General features: G+C 51.7%; 1 protein-coding gene across 2 annotated transcripts; it reads right to left on the bottom strand.

Moving 5' to 3' along the window:
- Positions 1 to 2,634: 2,634 nt before the first annotated feature.
- ESYT1 (extended synaptotagmin 1) lies at positions 2,635 to 17,236 on the bottom strand. Of its 2 annotated transcripts, XM_032348594.1 has the most exons (31): positions 16,208 to 17,230; positions 14,541 to 14,582; positions 14,240 to 14,374; positions 14,039 to 14,112; positions 13,840 to 13,912; positions 13,385 to 13,474; positions 13,147 to 13,202; positions 11,987 to 12,110; positions 11,722 to 11,898; positions 11,512 to 11,594; positions 11,172 to 11,220; positions 10,957 to 11,043; positions 10,779 to 10,871; positions 10,483 to 10,554; positions 10,212 to 10,298; positions 8,801 to 8,950; positions 8,322 to 8,474; positions 8,017 to 8,193; positions 7,772 to 7,854; positions 7,624 to 7,672; positions 7,426 to 7,515; positions 7,217 to 7,312; positions 6,870 to 6,941; positions 6,691 to 6,777; positions 4,796 to 4,936; positions 4,534 to 4,682; positions 4,355 to 4,453; positions 4,140 to 4,271; positions 3,949 to 4,054; positions 3,684 to 3,733; positions 2,635 to 3,489 (listed from the first exon to the last, which is right to left on the bottom strand). In XM_032348594.1, the coding sequence occupies exons 1-31, from the start codon at positions 16,595 to 16,597 to the stop codon at positions 3,450 to 3,452; spliced, it is 3,306 nt and encodes a 1,101-aa protein (XP_032204485.1). In that variant the 5' UTR covers positions 16,598 to 17,230; the 3' UTR covers positions 2,635 to 3,449. The 2 variants fall into 2 exon arrangements, with proteins under 2 accessions (XP_032204485.1, XP_032204486.1); XM_032348595.1 differs by lacking the exon at positions 4,796 to 4,936 and having other exon boundaries at positions 16,208 to 17,236.

Here is a 17,236-nt window from a genome sequence, read left to right as displayed (position 1 = left end):
TGCAGGGATCTCTTTGAGATAGAGATTTCCTTTAGATATATACCCAGAAGTGGAATTATTGGATCATGCAGCAGTTCTGTTTTCCATTAAAAAAAAAATATTTTATTTATTTATTTATTTGACAGAGGGAGAGACAGGGAGAGAGGGAATACAAGCAGGGGGAGTGGGAGAGGGAGAAGTAGGCCTTCCACTGAGCAAGGAAGGCCTCCGACTGAGCCACCAAGTGCCCCTCTATTTTTAGTTTTTTGAGGCCCCTCCATGCTGTTTTACCTAGTGCTTGCACCAGTTTATATCCCATAGGGTACAAGGGCTCCCTTTTTCATCAACACTTGTTATTTCTTGTCTTTGTGATGAGAGCCATTCTGAAAGTTGTAAGGTAATGTCTGATTGTGGTTTAAATTTGCATTTCCCTTGGGGTGTCTGGGTGGCTCAGTCAGTTAAGCGTCTGCCTTTGGCTCAGGTCATGATCCCAGGGTCCTGGTATCAAGTCCCGAATCAGGAATCTCTGCTCAGCAGGGAGCCTGTTTCCCTTGCTCTCTCTCTGCCCTGCCTCTCTGTCTACTTGTGATCTCTGTCAAATAAATAAATAAAATCTTTAAATTTGCATTTCCCTGATGATTTGTGATGGTGAATATCTTTTCAGGTACTTGTTGGCCATCTGTATGTCTTCTTTGGAAAAATCTCTATTCAGATCTGCCCATTTTTTAACCGTTTTTTTTTTTTTTAAGCTATTGAGTTGTGCAAGTTCCTTATGTATTTCAAATATTAACCCCCTGTCAGATACATAATTTACAAATATTTTCTCCCTTTTGGTAGTTTGGCTTTTCATTTTGTTGGTTATGTATGCAGTATGGAAACTTTTTAGTTTGATACAGATTTTTTTTTTTTTTTTTTTGCTTTTGTTGCCTTTGCTTTTGGGTATCACATTAAAAAATCTCATCACCAAGACCTGTGTCAAAGAGCTTATTGCATATTTTTTCTAGTATTATGTTCTAGGTCTTACATTCAAGTGTTTAGCCCATTTTTAGTTAATTTTTTTGTTGAGTATAAGATAATGCTCCAGTCTCATTGTTTTGCATGTGGCTGTCTAGTTTTCCCAGTGCCATTTATTAAAGAGACCGTCCTTTTCCCATTATATAGAATACTTGGCTCCTTTATCATAAATTAGTTAGCCATATGCAGATAGCCCCTGCTTTGTGAAAGTTCATGTTAGGCCACTTTGCTTTTAATTATTTACTTTATTTTTTAAAAAAAGATTTTATTTGACAGAGATCACAAGTAGGCAGAGAGAGAGGAAGGGAAACAGGCTCCTTACTGAGTGGAGAGCCTGACGTGGGGCTTGATCCCAGAACCCTGGGATCGACCCTGGGATCATGACCTGAGCCGAAGGCAAAGGCTTTAACCCACTGAACCACCCAGGTGCCCCAAGGCCACTTTGCTTTTAAGAAGACCTACATTAAGGGGCGCCTGGGTGGCTCAGTCATTGAGTGTCTGCCTTCAGCTCGGTTGTGATCTCAGCCCGTCGGGCTCTCTGCTTGACAGGAAGTGTGCTTCTTCCTCTGCCCCTGCCCCTGCTTGTGTTCCCTCTCTCGCTGTCAAATAAATAAAGGGAATCTTTAAAAAAAGGCTGCATCAAGACCTGTTTTCACTAACCAAAAGAAATCCAAAGGGGATTTTTGCTTTTACTGAGGAGACTGAAAAGCAAAAATGACATTCAGCTTTTGTTGCAGTGAGCCATCATAGAGGCTGTGAGCACCCCACGCCGGGAAAGTGGCCCCCCAAGCTTCTTCCCTTGGCATACGCACAGCATCTGAATGCCATAGCTTTGAACTGTGTGCATCTTATTTGAATTTATTTTGTGCGTCCTTTAGCAAGATGTGTCAGAGACGCCTAAAGAGATTATTTTGAGGGTCTGGGAATTCTCGAAAATTTCTCCATCTAAACTAACAGTAATTGATTTTTTTGCTTTATATTCAATCTATCAAAGGTTTCATAGGAACACTGTACTTTCAGGTAGCAGGGGAAGCCTGAAAGGATTTGTTTTTGGGCTTTCTGTTGTTGAGTGTTTCTATGCCAACACCATACCATTTTGATTACTATAGCTTTATAATATAGTTGGAGGTCAAGGAGTATGATGCCTCTAGCTTTGTTCTTTCTCAAGATTGCTTTGGCTGTTCGGGGACTTTTGTGGTTCCATACAGATTTTGGGATTATTTCTGTGAAAGATGCCGTTGGATTTTTGATAGGGATCGCATTGACTCTGTAATTTGTTCTGGGAAGTGTGAACATTTTAACAATATTTGCAGTCCCTAAGCATGGAATGGCTTCTGTATCTTCAGTTCCTTTCCTAAATACCATATAGTTTTCACTGTATGGATCTTTCACCTCCTTGGTTAAATTTATTTGTAGGTATTTATTCTCTTTGAAGCACCTGTAAATGGGTTTTATCTAATAGCTATTGGTGTATAGAAATGCAACAGATTTTTGTATGTTGACTTTGTATCCTACAATTTTACTTAACTTTTAGTTCTCAGTTTTTTTGGTGGAGTCTTAAGGATTTTCTCTATGTACCCCGACATTGGCAAATAATAATGGTAGGCTAAATTCCCTTTCCTTAAAGAAAAGAGCCACAGCTGGTTTGAGTATAATGTTTAATATAAGGTACAGTGGGTTGGCAGAGTTGGTGCAAAACCAAGAGATTCGGTTCTAGTCGGTGAGTTAACAGCCTAGGTACCTGAACCGATACTGGCCCTGCTGCCTCCTGTCCTCCAAGGCTGCACGGCACCAGCCAGAAGCCCTAAGACAGAGGTTCTCTCCACGTCTTCCAAGTAGTGGCTAAGCGTTCTGGTTCCCAGAGTGCATCAAGAGACTGGCCCTGGTCATCGCAGCAGGTGTGATTTTCGGGACAGACTTGAGAAGTGGGGGCAGAACTGGACTTGGGGGTCTGGGTCACTGTATGCTGATGACATACACTAGTCCCAGAGGCTCTTGGCTTGAATGGTTAGCCCGTCTTCCTTCCCACCCACATGTTGGCCCTCCCTGACTGTTCATGGTAGGGAAGAAGGTGGCTGTCCGCTTGAGGAGAAAAGGTCTTTCCAGAAGCTGTATTTGGCATAAGCGAAGGCCGCTGCTAGTGCTGCCAGTGGCCAGGCACAGGTACAGAAGGCCCTGAGGCGGAGGGACAAAGGAGGATAACGTGCAGGCAGAGCAGGAAACAGCCAGCTCAGGTCTCTGCCCCAGGAGCCCAGAAGGATCAAGGCCATGCAGTAAAGGGTGACATGGTCCTCCTCTTTGGTCAAGCAAAGGCCCCAGCATGGGCCTGGAAGGTGAGAGGGCTGAGGGGCACAGGCTCTGCCCTCGGGCCCTAGCTTTAGGCTCATCACATCAAGGTGGTGATGCAGTGAGGGGCAAGGCATGGAAACTGTGGTCAGGCTGGGAATCTTTGGCTCTTAGGAGCCGCCCTTTTCCTTGTCATCCATGAGGTCATACCTGGGGAAGAAGCAGAGAAGGCTCAGGTAGAAAGGGGACTTGTGTCCTCCAAGAAATGAAGCATGAGCCAAGGGCTCTTGGACTGCCGAGAATCAGTGGTTCTTACCTCAGAACGCATGCTCTTCTCCCTGCCCAGGACTGGGATTTCTCTGGCTTACACAGCCAGGCCCACCCCCAGCCCACTGGGTACTTACCACTGGGCCGCTCCCTGGGAAAGGTCTATCTCAGCGAGGTCCAGCTGCACCTGCATTGGAGGAGGTGTGTGAGGGGGTGCGGATGTTACTTTGAGATCTCCAAAGACCACGTCCCATAGTTCCACACTCCTGCTCCAAACCAGTGCCGAGGGGATCAGGTCACATGTATAGTAGTGTCACCTGCGGTGCTTCCTCCCCGGGTCCCTGAGGGAGGATGGCCTTGCTCCCAGCAGCTTCCAAGCCTTGCTCACCCTCACCCTCTTACCTTCCCCAGCAGCTCACGCTCCCTTGACATGAAGGAGGAATTAGACTTCACAGAGACATCCAGCTTTCGCCTCAGGGCCTCATCTAGGGGCAGTTCCCACTCAAATCTGGGGGGAGGGGAACACTGGGCATTAGGGGAAGGGGTTCCTTCCTGAGCTGCCCTTCTCTCCACCTGAATGCCTACTGACTGACCGTTCATTGAATTCAGGGTTTAGGGTCCTCTTCTTCTGCGAGGTTTTCCGCTTGGTACCCCGGTTCTTGTCTGGCAGTAGCAACAGTGACACGTAGGGGTCGGGGGCTTCCCGTCCATTCTGTCGAAGGGCCCTGCACAGGAAGCTGAAGGTAAGAAGGCAGCCCAAGGGGAGGACGACCAGGGGGGCAGGAGGGGAGGGCGGACAGGGTCTCACCGGCAGCTGTGAACAATGCTGACCAGCTTTCGCTCTTCGCTGTAGTACCAGACGGTCAGTCGCACCTGGCCTAGGGGCCCAGCTGGAGCCTCCAGCGCACTGTGGGGAGAAACGGAGATAGTGCCCCGGGAGCCTTCGTACTCCTGAGCTCACATGGTCTTTCTGGCCTAGCCCCTCACCTGTCCCCATGTGTCAGGCGCTGCCGCAGCTCTGGGGCAGAGGAGGTGCTGTGAGGGAGTCCCCCCCAGAGCTCCGGTTCTTCACTCAGCGAGGAGGAGCTGTGGCTATGGCTGTGTGCTTCCACGCCCGAATGCTGGGACACCAGGATCTGGGGAGGCAAGAGAGCTGCGAGCTGGGCCGAGTCTAGCTCAGCTCCCTGACTAGGAGAACACAGCCCCTGGTCTCTGTCCCCGCCTTGGCCCGTCACCTCCTGCTACTCACCCCCAGCTGTGCTCTCAATAGCACCTGCCCTTGACCATTGTTAAGTGTAAACCAACGGTCCAGGCAGAGCTGGTCAGCTCCGAGTAGCTCCGAGAGGGGCAGGGAGAACGAGCCCAGTGTGCCTGTGCCCTCACCCCGGACCTGTGGAATCAAGAGGCAGATGATTTAACCCTGGTGTTCTAGGTTCAAACACTTGGGTGGTTTTGGAGAGAGATTCCACTTTGTGACGGCCACACGGCAGCCATGTTGCTGGCCCCACTTCCCTTCCTTTCCTAGCCAGACTAGACTGTGGCCTATTTCCTGAACTTTGACAAATTACACCCCAGGACCATAGCTGCTGCACAGCGTGGAGAAAAAGAACAGCAAAAATGGAATTACAGGGTTCCTGCCCACCTAACCCCCATTTCCACACTCCAGATGTAATGACCCGCAAACCCCTTCTGAGTTCCAGAATAATTCTAGCTAATATGCCTGTATCTCTCTTATCACTGTTTGCCAGCTTTTGTATCTCCTGATTCCCTGCGGTGCAAGGTAAGGAATGGAGCTCATTGACTTATCTTCTCTACCTCTGCTACTGTTGTTAACAGTTAGACTATTTTAAGGTCTCTTGATTTCTGTTCATGTAATTCTCAACTTATTACCTTATCAACTTTAGAGGCTCTTTGACTCACACTTCAGAAGAGGAAAAGCACCCCTGTATTACCTCTACCACCCTCTCCCTGCTCCCATACCTCTTTACCTTTGTTCGCCCTTGAACCCCCTGAAATCTAGTTTCTACTCCGTGCTTGCCACTAAAGTTGCTCTACTCTGTTACCTCAACGTCAGTCATTCTCAGTCATCTCATTTCATTTTCTCGGTAACATCTGGCCACTTCCTATCTTTTCAGACCCTCTTCTTTGGCTTCCATACCCCCTTCTCTCCTGGCAAACACCCCATTGCCCCTGTTACACCTCAGGCCCTTTGCAGGGCTCCTCTTCCTCTGTCTGCTCTGTCATTGCTGCCATGCTCAGCATGTCCCTCCTTTGTCTTCTCACTCTCCGTAGGCCCTCAGGGTGCTCCTGCACACCCAGGACTACAGGTGCTAGGTGTGCTTGGTGCTCAAACGAAGGAGCGGTGAGAACCCCATAGCGGGCCACAGATCTGCCTTCTGGATAGCTGTTTCCCCTTGGATGATCTCAGAGGTCTCAAATTCAAGCACTCATGCTTTGGCCATTCCCTGTGTTGGCAATGGCTCCCTTCTCTGTCCCGCTGCCCCAGGCTAAAAATCCAGGAGTTCGTGACTAGGCTGTTCTTTGTTCCTTCTCCCATGTCAAAATAACCACCACTAAATACCACTGCCCTTCGTCAGGTCTTGCTTCATAGCCTGTTAGCTGACCTCCCTGCCTCCAGCACCATCTTCCTTCAGTCTACCCTTCACCCTGCCATCAGCATGACCTTTGTAAAGTGCAAATCTGGGTATGTCACCCCTCACTCCTTCAAATACTCCCCTATGCCTTTAGGGTAAATCCACATTCTTAGCATAAGAGTCAAGAGCCCTTTTGATCCTGCTCCTGTCTGCCTCTGTGATCTACAGTTTGCCTTCTTGGTCCTCATTCCCTTCTCAGCCTGAGACTATTCCTTCTCTTCTTGGTCACATCCTGTTTCCCCTTAAGCTCAGGGGTCATCTAGGGCTACCGCTACTACTACCTCCACCTTTTCCTCTCATCTGAGGTAGAAGCTCTCTTCCCCACAGTGCCTTCTACCTCAGCAGTTTGTCAGTCTGCAAGTTTTCCTTGGTTACTCTCCCCAAAGGAAGTGTGAGCTACATAAAGATAGGAACTAAATCTTTTCTCCCTATGCCTGGTTCAGTGACTTGCCCGCAGTGGCAAAATGTTCACAGAATGAATTTATGGTACCTGCAGCTCCAGGCTCTCGATGTGTGGTCTCTTGATGAGAAAGGAGGCAGTCTCGTCCCAGATAGGGGCTGAGGTTTGGGCAATTGTCTGGTGGAGATGAGGGGTTAAGGTCAGTGCTTGGAACATTCTCCTCTGCGTTTCTCAGCCTTCCCAAACAGCCCTGCAGCATTTCCTAATACCTTCGTCTTATGAGAAGTGTCTCCGACGGTGAGAGTAGCATAAGCGCTGGGAGGCTTGGTCCCTTTCCGGAGCTGGAGAGAGAGAACAGTGCATTGACTATTAAATATGGTCTTGAGCTGAGAGACCTAGTGAGGCAGATCTCCTGCTCCCCTCCCAGATCACATCCCCATGGTCACTTGACAGCCACTACCCTCCTGGCCTTCAACAGACCATTCTTCCCACCCCAGCACCACCCTGGGAAAGAGGAATTTGGAATTTATTATTCCAAATATCTCCTGGAGCATCCAAACCTGAGGGAGGCGGAGGAAGGGCCAGGGAGCTATGGGGTGCGGGGAGCGGCTCTCACCGGCAGCTCGTCCGCCCGCTCCAGATACACAGACAGCAGGGCCGCCGCCAGCTCTGCGCTCTTCTGCGTCTGGATCAGACTGTTCACCTGCAGCACCTGAGGGAGGACACGCGGGCTGGGGGGACCCGTTTTGGATGCGCCGTGTCCCGGCCACGCCTGGGAGACGGATGGGAGCGTTCGCCACGACCCACCCGGAGTCCCGTCCCTACCTCCTCTAACTCGGCAGCCGTGGGCCTGGGTGTCAGACGTTCCAGACGCAAGTGCAGGCGGCCAGAGGGCACATCCTCCAGGGCCAGCCACTGTGGGCATAGGCAGGCTTAAGCCTTGGGGATGTGGGGACAGAGGGACTAGGAGAATGAGACATGGGTCAAGATAGGAGGGATTATGGCTTGTAATTCCTTGCTCACCTCATCGAGGAAGCCTGTGTTCAGGACTGCGGTGAGACTCACTTTGCACCTGGAGAAGAGAAAAATTAAAACAAGAGGCCAGTGGCCACAGCCAAGTGTCCATCTCCTCAAAACCTTTGTCTTCCCCTCCGGACTCCTATCCTCTCACCTGCCCAGAAAGTCATCCTTGTCCAGGTCCTTGTCAAAAACTTCAATGTCTAGCTCTTGGCCTGGAATTGACGTGACAATCACCTAGAGGGAGAAAACAGTGCGAAGTCGGATTCTTTTTCTTCTTCAAATGACTGGGAACCTCACCCTCAACCACCTGAACCCCAGTGGGCTTTCAGACCACTCTCAGAGCTAGAGGGAAGAAGGAGAAGGGACTTGGAGGAGTCCTGGCTGCGCAGTTCTGACCTCAAAAACCTCATTCCAGCGGGGATTGAGATCTTCCCGAACAACACGGCTCCGGAAGCTTCGTCCTGCCAGCTTTAGTTTGACATAGGGGTCTGACTTGCCCTTCACCAGTCCCCCCAGGAAACGGTCTTTGGCGATCAGATCCTGGGCCTCTAATACATGGATCCGAAGCACATTCTGCAAAAGGGACAGACAGAGGCACCAGACGGTAGGTAGAGAAAGACCTATTAAAACCAGCCCGAAACAGGCTTTTGCACATGCTTAGGCAACAGATCCTACTTCGTCCTTTCTAGATCTAGACTCACCTCCATCCCAAAGTGACTCTCAGGAGTGGTGTGAGAAGGTCGAGGTGGGACATCCACGCTGCTGCCTGTCTGGGGGCTCTCATCCAGGTCCCAAGCCCCAGGAGTTCCAGGCACAGTGGGAAAGTGCACTTCTGATGAATCCAAGTACAAGATCTAGGGAGAGTGGTGTATTGTCCAATCAAAGAAGTGCAGCTAGCACCAGCAGGCAAGGGATGTGGGGTTGGGGGCAGAGCAGAGGCTGGGACAGGAGAAACCGGTCCATGCCTTGGCTGGGCTCATCTCTAGAGGGTTCCTGCCACACTCATCCTACTCAAACACCATTTCTTCCCCAGTCTGGTCAACAGATGTTTTTGTGTGCCTGCTAGATGCTTCCACATACACTAGCTCATTAGATCTTAGAAGATTCCTCTTCTTTATTCTTCATACCAAGGAATCTATAAGGCCCCTCACCACCTCCAGCATTTTCTCTGTCTCCATACCCTCATAACCAATTTCATGTAGAGCCTGGAGTTTGAGCCAGAGCTGCTGAGCTGGAACCACTGGTCCAAGGTGAGTTCGGGGGCAGTCAGCAAGCGAGCCAGAGGCAGGGTCAGTGCCCCTAATGTCAGAGCCCTGGAGTCGTCCTTCACCTAGAGGCACAGGAAGAGGGGATGTAGTGAAGTGGAAAACAGGGTCATACTCAATAATTTCAATGAGGCATTATTTGCCATAAAAATCACTCATTTTAAGTATACAACTCTCAGTTATAAAGAATGAATCTAGGGCACATGGGTGACTCAGTTGGTTAAGTGTCTGCCTTCTGCTCAGGTCCTGGGATCAAGTCTCACGTGCGGCTCCTTGCTCAGTGAGGAGTCTGCTTCTCCCTATTTGCCACTCCCCTCTCCACTCTTGCTCTTATTCTCTCTAAATAAAATCTTTTTTAAAAATTTTATTTAAGAGATTTTATTTATTTGACAGAGATCACAAGTAAGCAGAGAGGCAAGTGGGGGTGGGGGAGCAGGCTCCCTAAAATCTTTTTTAAAAAAGCTTATTAAGTAATCTCCATACCTGACATAGGGCTTGAACTCCTATCCTCAAGATCAAGAGTTGCACGCTCTTCAACTGAGCCAGCCAGGCACTCCGATAAAGAATGATTCTAGGGGTGCCTGGGTGGCTCAGTGGGCTAAGCCGCTGCCTTCGGCTCAGGTCATGATCCCAGGGTCCTGGGATCAAGCCCTGCATCGGGCTCTCTGCTTGACGGGGAACCTGCTTCCTCCTCTCTCTCTGCCTGCCTCTCTGCCTACTTGTGATCTATGTCAAATAAATACATAAAATCGTAAGGAAAACAAAATGATTGTAGAGTGGTGCCTGAGTAGCTGTCGGTTGACCTACTCTTTGTTTTGGCTCTGGTCACAACCTCAGGGTCCTGGGATCAAGCCCCGTACCAGGCTCTGCACTCAGCGGGGAGTTTCATTGAGGTTCTCTCTTTCCCTCTGCCTCTCCCCCCATTTGCATACGCACACACTCCAAAATAAAATCTTAAAAAATAATGATTCTGGGGCGCCTGCGTGGCTCAGACATTAAGCATCTGCCTTCAGCTCAGGTCATGATCACAGGATCCTGGGATCCAGCCCCACATCGGGCCCCCTACTCTGCCAGAAGCCTGCTTCTCCTTCTCCCACTCCCCCTGCTTATGTTCCCTCTCTTGCTGTGTCTTTATCAAATAAATAAAATCCTTAAAAAAAAAAAAATGATTCTAGGGAGATCACTGGGGAAGAGCAGGGAGCATGGAGATGGAGAGTCTAGGTAGACAGACTGGAATATAATCAAAGGGGAGAGAGAGGGACTTGATGCAGACCTGGGAAGGCAGAACAGGGTATTTAGAAGAGGCTCAGTAGGTGATTATCTCACCTGTACATCGAGCTCCTGGCTTCGAGGGTCTTGTAGGAAAAACCGGAAAGCCTCCTCCCACACCGGGCTATTGGTACAGTAGACAGCCTGGAGGGGCACAGGATGGGAGTAAGGATATGTGCCACAGTACCAGTCCTGTTTCTCCAGAAAGCCTCACCCTCTGCAGGCAGCCCAAAGGGGAGACGCCCTCCTAAGATAGAACAGCCCTCCCAACCAGATGTGCATGCGTACATGCACACAAAATCTCCCACAATGCTGTCCTGGCCCTCACCTTGCTCTCCTGGGTCATATCCTGAATTGACAGTTGTACCATGGGGTTGGGTTCCTTGTTCGCCTTCTTCAGCTGTGGGAGTAGAATTCAGAAGTCACCATCTTGGGTATTTTTGGTTTTATCTCAGTGAAGGAAGGTAGGCTCTCAATCTTTTCCGAGGTGGCTGTGATCCCCTCCTTGGAACCCTTGTGTTACATGCTGCTGCTTCTGCAGCTGAGTGGGGCAGGGGCAAGAGCTGGGCTGGGAAAGCTACACCCAGAGCTTCCTGTTCAGTTGCCCTCAGAATCCAGACTCACTGGGAGATCCTGGGCCCGATCCAGATAGACAACTAAGATGGCAGCCGATGGGGGCTCTGGGCGGGAGGAGACTCCTCGATTCCACTGCAGAACCTGGAGGGAAGGGGGGGTGGGAGTAGTCAGACCTTTGCCCTCATGTCACCTGTATTTCCAGCTTCCTGTTTCCCATGTTGGTTACCTGCTCTAGTTTTTCTGCATTTGGCAAAAGTGACAGCCATTCTAGCTTTAAGTGAACTTGGCCTTGCCCACCTTGCAGAGGAAACCACTGGAGGGAGAAGCAGAAGAATGTGAGGTCTAGCAGATCAGATATTCACACAACCCTTTCCCCACCAATGTAGCAACTCCTGTCACCCCAGTAGGTGAGGCCACCCTCTTCCTCTGCTCTCAACTTACATCGTCCAGTACTCCAGCCTGCAGCACCTTCCCCACGTCCAGCTTCATCCTGGAGGGGGCAGGGAGGGGTGACAGTGAGTGGAGAAAAAGGAGAGTGTGGAAATTAGGAGTATGTCATTGGCCTTCCACTCACCCACCTAGAAATAAATGGCGACTCTCACACTCCCTTCTTATAATCTATAGATACTTATGTGTTCAGGTGCGTGTGTGGTAGAGGCAAAGGGGTGGGGAAGTCGGGAAGGAAAATGATACACAGTTCTCGGGCCTGGAAAAGCATTATAAGGACCTCTGCAACCCTGGCGGCACTGAAGCTTTAGAATCCTAACACACACAATCTCACCTGCCCAGAAAGTCATCTTTGTCTGGATCCTTGTCAAACACCTCCACCTCAATCTCCTGCCCTGGAACCTCGTGTACCATCACCTGAAGCACACACAGGGAGAAAGGTCTCACCAGCTACACTGTGAGGATCATCTGATGAGCATCTTCTCTCACGGCCCCCAGGACACCCCCACCCCCATCTGACAGCCCCACTCCTCAGCTCTCCCACCTCATAAGTTTCTCCCCACTGGGGGTTGAGGTCCTCATCAATGACTCGACTGCAGAATGCCTGGGTGCCCACTCGCACCAGTGCATAGGGGTCTGACTTGCCCTCAATCAGGCCCTTCACATATTTGTCCTTGGAGCCCAGACCTCGGGCAGCCAGCAGGTGAATCCGAATAATGCCCTGTGCAGAGGAATCAGATCATGAGAAACCAAGGACCCAGCACGAGGTTCCTCAGAGGACGATCTGTCAGATGGGGGAGAGGCCATACCCTGGGCAGAGGGGAACGCAACTGGGCCACATCATGAAGGTCAGGCACAAGGGGCACCAATAATCGGTTGGGCAACACAAGGAAGGCAGCGATGGAATCCATGATCATGGTGTCAGAGAGGGAGCTGGATGAGGGAGCAGAAAAGGAGGTGAGTGTGGCTCCAACTTCCAATATACCCCCAGCCCCAGCTGTTTCCCACAACTAAGAGATGCCTAAAGCTAGAGGGACATCCTTTCTTGAAAATCGTTTTTTGGGTGTCTGGGTGGCTCAGTGGTTAAGCCTCTGCCTTTGGCTCAGGTCATGATCCCAGGGTCCTGGGATCGAGCCCCGCATCAGGCTCCCTGCTCAGAGGGAAGCCTGCTTCTCCCTCTCCCACTTCTGCTTGTGTTCCCTCTCTTGGTGTGTCTCTGTCAAATAAATAAATGAAATCTTAAGAAAAAAAATAGCTTTTTGCTACTCTTTTATCCCAATTCCTCACCTACTGCTCTGAACCTTCACTGCCATCTCAGCTCTTCTTTTTCTGTTTACCCCTACGGAGAAGCCTGCAGCCCTCTTCACTCTACCCTGCATGCTCCCCCACAGGAGAAAATCACAGTATGGAGCTTCTCAGGGGTATTTGTCATCTCTCCAGCTAGGATGATCAAGGCTCCTGGAGGGTACTGGCTGCATCTTTTACTGTTTTTTGTTGTTTTTAATATTTTACTTATTTATTTGACAGAGAGAGAGAGAGAGAGAGACAGCGAGAGAGGGAACACAAGCAGGGGGAGTGGGAGAGGGAGAAGCAGGCTTCCTGAGGAGCAGGCAACCCGATGAGGAGCTGGATCCCAGGACCCTGGGATCATGACCTGAGCTGAAGGCAGATGCTTAACGACTGAGCTACCCGGGCACCCCTCTTTTACTGTTTTGTATCCCGAAAACCTGAAGCCCAGGGCTGGAACATTTAGGTGCTCAATAAATCCGGGTGCCTGGGTGGCTCAGTGGGTTAAGCCTCTGCCTTCGGCTCAGGTCATGATCTCAGGGTCCTGGGATGGGGCTCTCTGCTCAGCAGGGAGCCCCCTTCCCCCTCTCTCTCTCTGCCTGTCTCTCTGTGTACTTGTGATCTCTGTCAAATAAAATCTTAAAAATAAATAAATAAATAAATAAAAATAAATCCTTGACACCTGAGTCCTGGGATATCCAGCAGATTGGTCATCCCCGTCCAGTTGATATCTAAGGTCTGGAAGGAAAGAGCAGCAGGGTCAGGAAAGAGCACCTGGTGGCATGGTCACACCCATCCAACAGTTGCCAGACCCCTCAGGCTTTCCTCCCCCAAGAGCTGGCCCCAGAGCTGGTCACCCTCTCCCTCCCAATCTTCTCTGGTTTCCCTGCTCCCCCATGACCCTCAATGTTTTCCCTTACCGGGCGTCGGATGAAGAACATCGACACAGCTCCCACGATAGGAAGGTCCCCCATGAGAGGCTCAAGAATCACCCGTAAAACACCATGTAGCTGGGGCAAGAGGAGAAGAACAGACCATTTCTCCAAAAAATGCCTTTTTTTTTTTTAAAAAAAGACTTTATTTATTTGACAGAGAGAGATCACAAGTAGGCAGAGAGGCAGGCAGAGAGAGAGGAGGAAACAGGCTCCCCACCAAGCAGAGAGCCCAATGCGGGGCTCGATCCCAGGACCCTGGGATCCGACCTGAGCCGAAGGCAGAGGTTTTAACCCACTGAACCACCCAGGCGCCCCCAAAACGCCTTCTTTTGGTCCCAAACTTTCCCAGCCTTGGTTTTTCCAAACCTCCCACTTCCCCATATCTGATGAAATTCAGGGCAAAGGCTCCCTATTATGGGGACCCCTGACATCTGCCCCACCTGCATGCCTTTTACTCCTGCTTTGCAGAAATATTTCTTCACTTCCACGTCAATCTGCACATCACCTACATAGCTGGCAGTTGATAAGGAAGAGAACAAAGAGGGTTGGTACCGGGCTGAAATGGGGGAAGGGGGAACAAAGCAGTCAGAGTGACCAGGATCCTGCTGAAGAGGGGGCTGGAAGAATGAGCGGTATTACCTGATGTTCAAATCCAACAGGATCTGTTCTTTGCTCCGACCAGGGTGAACTTTGACACCTACGATGCGCAATGGCTGTGGAGAGATGAATTCTTAACAGAGAGAAAAGAGGGAAAGGGAGGAGTATCTCAGCCTCTTCTGGGCCCCCCACCTTCCCTGCCCTGTCTCCTTCCTCCCATTACTTTCTTTTCTACACACATACCTTTTCACCCAGTTCCACTCGTGTAAATGTAAATGTTTGCAAATGGGTGTTAGAGCCTCGAACAGCTGGGGCCACAGTTTCAGCCAAAAGCTTCTCCATGTACTGGCCCAGGAAGGGCCAGACCTGGGCCACAATCTGGAAGAAGAGGGAACCTGTCACAGGAGAGCCTAATCTTCCCCCCTAAAGACAAGTTCCTTCAGAATCCTCCCCACAGAGAGCACTGGGGCTAGACCTGAAGTGTGACAGGATCTGCCTAGAGAAACAAACCCCATTCCCCACTCAAGAAAAAGCCAGTGCTCACCTTATTTAGCCACTCAGCCTTTTCCACATCCGGAAAGCTGACCTAGAGGTGAGGAAGGGAGAGGGAGAGATGAGCACACCTTCCACCTGTGGTTTCCTACCGAGATGCTGGGCCGCATGCCCACAGAGAAAACAAAAGCTGTGGCAGGACCTCCCCACACCCAGGGTTCAGTGTGAAGGGGCTGGGATGTCCAGAACATTCACTCCTCCACAGGGTTTAGGGGCACGGAGTTCTGATGAGGGGGCCTGACGGGGTGTGGGCCACACAACGTTGCTTTGTGGACAGCTGGGGGATGTGAAGTGATGACAGCTGCTGGAGCAGAGGGGGAGGGAAGGAGAAGGGCACATTCTTTCTGGAGGGGGAGGTCCTGACAAATCAGTTTAAGGAGGAAATCCTGGGATTTGGAGAAGTCTTGGCTTCTTTTTGCAGCCTTCCCACCTCACCACGAACTAGAGCTTCTACACCCAGAAGGTGAAGAGGGGAAGCAGCTCCTAGAGTTAGGGAGGGGCCAGCAGAGTCATTTAGGCCCTAGCTGGTTTTTGTTTTTGTTTTTTTCCTCCTTTTTATCAGTATGACTCCTTTTATGGGAAAGAAGGACACCTGTGCTTTGTATTGGGGAGGAAGAGGGAGAGTTGTTTCAGAAAGAAGACGGCTTTCTGTGATGAGGAGTAGGAGGAACAAAGACAGTTGCTGCCTGGGCTGCACGTCCCCTGGGACTTCCCCCCCTTTCCCCTCTCCAGCCGCGGGCCTGCGCCCATGGCCCTATCTGCCAAGTGTCAACTTTGATTCTTCTCTTCTGCCATTCTCCTCCTAAACTGGCACCTCTGCTGGGAAGGGCAGCAAAGCGGAGGCAGGGAGGGGCCGGGTAACGGGCTCTGCCCCCGCAGGGCCGAGAGAAGGAAGGAGGTGAGGGGGTGCAGACCTAGGGTCCGGGTCCCAACCGAGCAAGCGCAGCGCACAGTCCGGAAAAGGGTGGGGCCGACCAGGGCCGGTGGAGTGTGGGCTGCGGGCACTGCAGCAGTCTCACTACCCTCCCCCCGCACCCCGCCCTTCGTCCCGCAGCCGCCTCTGCTGTGCTGCGGCCCAACCGCCTGGGGCTGGAAGGCGAGGGCCGGGGGTCGGTCGGGGGCGGTGGCTCTCCTGAGCAGTGCTCCTGAGGTTGGGTGCCTGCGGGTCTCCAGGAATAAGAGCGGGAAAAGGGAGAACCTTATGGCCATAAATAGGAAAAAATAAAAAAAATAATAAAAGAAAAAGTCTCAAGGAAGACTGGAGAGACTAGAGAACCCTCTGAGCCGCAACAGGGATGTCCGGGAACAGAAGGCGCGAGCGGCACCAGAAGAGAGGAGCGCTCAAGGAGCATGGCTAGGAGGGAGAGCCCCGGCTGAGGCCGATTCCCCAGATGTTCTTACTGCTTGCCTAGGAGCAGAGGAAGAAGTCCTGATTCTGTAGAAGGATCGGGATCTGGACGCGGGGAAAGGAGGGAGGGGGAAGAGTGGCTACTCTGTCCCAAGAGTGGCGCGTCCCAGCAGGGAGGTGGCTAGCGGAGCGAGAGGGGAGTCTCCCTCCCACGGTCCCAGGGTGGGGAGCTGCCTTTAGGGACAGGAAGAAGATCCCTAGAAACGGGGGACTAGTAGGGCGGCTATGTAGCGCTGAGGGTGCTCGCTCACCCAGGCAGGTAGTTCTCGATGGCTCATATAAAGTGTTTTCGCCGTGAGCCGCTCCTCATCGTCCAGCAGCTGCCGTGCTGCTCGAAGGCTCCGTTCTTTCTCATCGCGGACCCGGCGCCAGCCCAGGTAGAGGGCGAGGCCGAAGAGCACGAAACCCACGCTGAGTCCCACTGCGCCGGCCAGGTACACCGGCACCAGCACCAGCAGCCGCCGCCCGAACGAAGACAGCAACGCCATGGCCTCACCCGCAGCGCCTGGGCGGGCAGGTTGGTTCCCAGAACCCAGGTCCGGCTTTGCGTGAGCAGCGGGGGGCTGGTCAGAAGGGTCGGAGGGAGTAGAGGGCTGGTCCACGAGGCTGGGACTGGAGCCGTCGGCAGGAGAGCGCTCCATGGTGCCACCGCTGGGAGGACCCGCCCGACCCACACCCCGCAGAGAGGTTGCTAGGTCTAGCGCCCAGCTGCCCCCTGCAAACAGTAAACCCCACGCTGGGGGAGGGGACCCTAAGCCACGCCCCCTTCATCTGACCGCTCGGGTTGGCCTTCGCTGCACAGACCAAGGTGGAGTCGAAAGATAGAAACCCTGCCCCTCTTCCGCCGGGAGCCGGTAGGGTTCGGGAGAGGCAGGACCTCCTTGATTAGACCGGCGGGCCAAGATGGGCGGTCTGGGACGGCGGGAAAGGTCGGAAAGAGGCTAAAGGGCGGCATTTGATTGGTCAGAAAGAGAAGGAGGCGTGACGTACCGCTTAAGGAGAGGCGGACCAGGCACTCCCCCACGTGGGATTGGAGTGCCTGCGGTATGACGTCATGCGGAGCCGCGCCGCCAATGACTGTTTTACCCGGACTCGGGGTTGCGAAGTGATGGGGTTGTGGAGGATCAAGATTTACTTTCACTCCATTCGCACGGTTTGGCAGGATTTGTCTGGAATTCCTACATGTTCATTTGTCAGTTTTCCCTAGTCTTTATACTCTTGAGTACATTACTTAGCCTTCAGTGTTTCCCTGGCTGTCCTTAAAAAGGAAAGGAAAACAC

The sequence above is a fragment of the Mustela erminea genome, chromosome 6 (assembly GCF_009829155.1).
Source record: "Mustela erminea isolate mMusErm1 chromosome 6, mMusErm1.Pri, whole genome shotgun sequence".
NCBI classification, from domain to species: Eukaryota; Metazoa; Chordata; class Mammalia; order Carnivora; family Mustelidae; genus Mustela; species Mustela erminea.
The sequence above is the reverse complement of the archived record's forward strand: the minus strand, read 5'-3'. Positions and strand labels throughout refer to the sequence as shown.

Excerpts from the sequence above, each read along its gene's own strand:
- ESYT1 (XM_032348594.1), bottom strand. The coding sequence starts at position 16,597 with ATGGAGCGCTCTCCTGCCGACGGCTCCAGTCCCAGCCTCGTGGACCAG. Across the intron at positions 10,555-10,778 it reads ATCGGGCCCAGGATCTCCCA|CTGAAGAAGGCGAACAAGGA; the intron begins GTGAGTCTGGAT and ends CTACTCCCACAG. Across the intron at positions 7,673-7,771 it reads AAGGATGACTTTCTGGGCAG|GTGCAAAGTGAGTCTCACCG; the intron begins GTGAGAGGATAG and ends TCTCTTCTCCAG.